Genomic DNA, 2,503 nt, shown 5'->3' on the forward strand with positions numbered 1-2,503 from the left:
GTTGTAAACTGATGTTTGTTTACCTTTGCTGATGTTTACTTTGGAGTTCCTGGTGGTTTTTAACTCAAGTAAAATGTTAATATTTTATCACTTGTAAACTGATGTTTGTTTACCTTAGTTGATGTTTACTTTGGAGTTCCTGGTGGTTTTTAACTCAAGTAAAACGTTAATATTTTATCAGGTGTAAAGTGATGTTTGTTTACCTTTGCTGATGTTTACTTTGGAGTTCCTGGTGGTTTTTATGCCACGTAAAATGAATTGGTTTGTCACCAAAAGCTTCACATACAAGGCTGACTCTGTTTCCTTCCTTTACAGTAAGTGAGGTGAACTTCACCTGAAACATAGGTGGCGCTGAAAGAAAAGAAAATATCTAATTATGATGCTTTCAAACACAGATTTTGAACGTTGAGATTTTGATTAATTTTTTTATATGACAAACTTAAGCTTTAATTTCAAAATACAACTCAGACACAAAACAATTGTATTCAGGAAGGATATCAAAGATAAACTTGGATTACAAACTTCGTTATCAAAGATAAACTTGGATTATAGACCTCGTTATCTAAATAGATTTGGAACATACTTGTCTGTTAATACCATGAATGTATCCTGAAATCTGTGATCAATTTACTTTTTTTTTTACTGAAGTTCTTTACTATAGTAGAAAGTTCGTCAAACGAAAGAATCCCAGTAACAAGTAAAAAAGGAAAATCTCCAAAGTGTGTATGTATTAATACGCTAACTTCTTTGAGAATCGCAGTAATAGCTTACCATAAACACTCAGTTTGAAGACAGTACTTATGGTAGAGCCTACTCCGTTACCGGCTTCACACATATATCGGCCTTGGTCCTCCTGCGCCACCTGGTGGATAACTAGGGAACCATTGACTAAGGTTTGTACCCTAGCACCGCTGATAATAGTTTTGTACTGGGTCGACAGCTCACCTGATAGAGAAGATATATGAGACACGAGAGAAACTAAATATGTATTTGTAGTGGCATCTCGTAGTCACGAATTGTCACGTTTCTTGTGGGATTTACTCTGTATATTTCACACCTTAGGAACTACTCTGTATTTTTCACAGTTTATGTTCACGCTTATAATGGAATAAACTAAAATGACAAATTTAATAAATTCTTTCTTCTTGACAGAGTGGTAAAGAAACCGATATAATTTGTTTTTTTTTCTTGATTATTATTTCAAATGGCGTTATAAAAATCAAATGACAAATTCATGAATTTCATGACTTAGCTACTAACCTGTTGATTTTTTCCAAATAACACGAGGTTCCGGTCTTCCTAGAGCTTGACAGTGTAACGTAGTAGAGCTTCCGGTAACGACGGACAAATCCGTGGGCTCAATTTTCCAACGAGGAGGAGCTGCAATCAGTAGAATTAGTTAAGTACGCCAAACAGCAAATCTAAGTTTTCGATTTAAAGGTTTATTCTCTTTAACGATCGGAGTGCAAAGGTTTTGTTTATGGCGTTTTAGAGCAACGCCATATTCGGCTATCTGCTGTGCCCACAAGGCGAGACAGTGTTTAAACCACAGTTAACCACAGCTAGACAGTGTTTAAACCACAGTTAACCCCAGCTAGACAGTGTTTAAACCACAGTTAACCACAGCTAGACAGTGTTTAAACCACAGTTAACCACAGCTAGACAGTGTTTAAACCACAGTTAACCACAGCTAGGCAGTGTTTAAACCACAGTTAACCACAGCTAGACAGGTGTTTAAACCACAGTTAACCATAGCTAGACAGTGTTTAAACCACAGTTAACCACAGCTAGACAGTGTTTAAACCACAGTTAACCATAGCTAGACAGTGTTTAAACCACAGTTAACCACAGGTAGACAGTATTTAAACCACAGTTAACCACAGGTAGACAATGTTTAAACCACAGTTAACCACAGCTAGATACTGTTTTACATACCGTTGACGATCAAGGAAGAAGAGTAGTTTACAACTGCTGCTTCGTTTGATGCTTCACAAGTGTAGGTGGCGCTGTGAATTGGCTTAAGGTTTTTGAATATTAAAGTGGACATGAACATATCGGTAGGCTCTACTAAAAGGCTTCCGTCAGGTTCGAGTGGAGATTCATCTTTTAACCACGTGATCTGAACAGGTGGATCCCCTTCTTGAACGATGCACGTCACACTTGTACGGATGCCCTCTCGTGGCGCAGCAGGAAAGGAAAATGGTGTTATTACAGGTGGAACTGAAAAAACAAGTGATCAACTTTAAAAGCTTCTTAAAAAAAAAGAATAAAATGAAAAATGGCTCTCAGAATATGAGACAAATAAATATAATGTTTAATTACAAACAAACAAATATGTTTTCTACTAATACAAGTAGAATATCAAGAAATGAAATATGATACAGTTAAACCATTTTTTATGTAATCCAGGATACTCTGAAATGTTATGGTTTAAATTCTCAAACAATTTCTGAATTCATTGTTTCTATCTTCGTGATCTGTGTCTAAAAATATCAGGTCGTAA

At 36.0% G+C, this 2,503-nt stretch overlaps 1 protein-coding gene across 1 annotated transcript in view; it reads right to left on the reverse strand.

Moving 5' to 3' along the window:
- Nucleotides 1-2,503, reverse strand: part of LOC106474716 (Down syndrome cell adhesion molecule-like protein Dscam2) — a gene marked incomplete at both ends in the record, with an annotated part of 31,802 nt that overhangs the window by 21,177 nt on the left and 8,122 nt on the right. Inside the window, 4 exons of the mRNA XM_022403015.1 lie at nucleotides 204-351; nucleotides 772-945; nucleotides 1,261-1,380; nucleotides 1,936-2,220. Coding sequence (XP_022258723.1) covers nucleotides 204-351; nucleotides 772-945; nucleotides 1,261-1,380; nucleotides 1,936-2,220 — 727 coding nt within the window. The remainder of the gene's footprint in view (nucleotides 1-203; nucleotides 352-771; nucleotides 946-1,260; nucleotides 1,381-1,935; nucleotides 2,221-2,503) is intronic.

This window comes from Limulus polyphemus, unplaced genomic scaffold (assembly GCF_000517525.1).
Source record: "Limulus polyphemus unplaced genomic scaffold, Limulus_polyphemus-2.1.2 Scaffold7592, whole genome shotgun sequence".
In the NCBI taxonomy this organism is placed as follows: domain Eukaryota; kingdom Metazoa; phylum Arthropoda; class Merostomata; order Xiphosura; family Limulidae; genus Limulus; species Limulus polyphemus.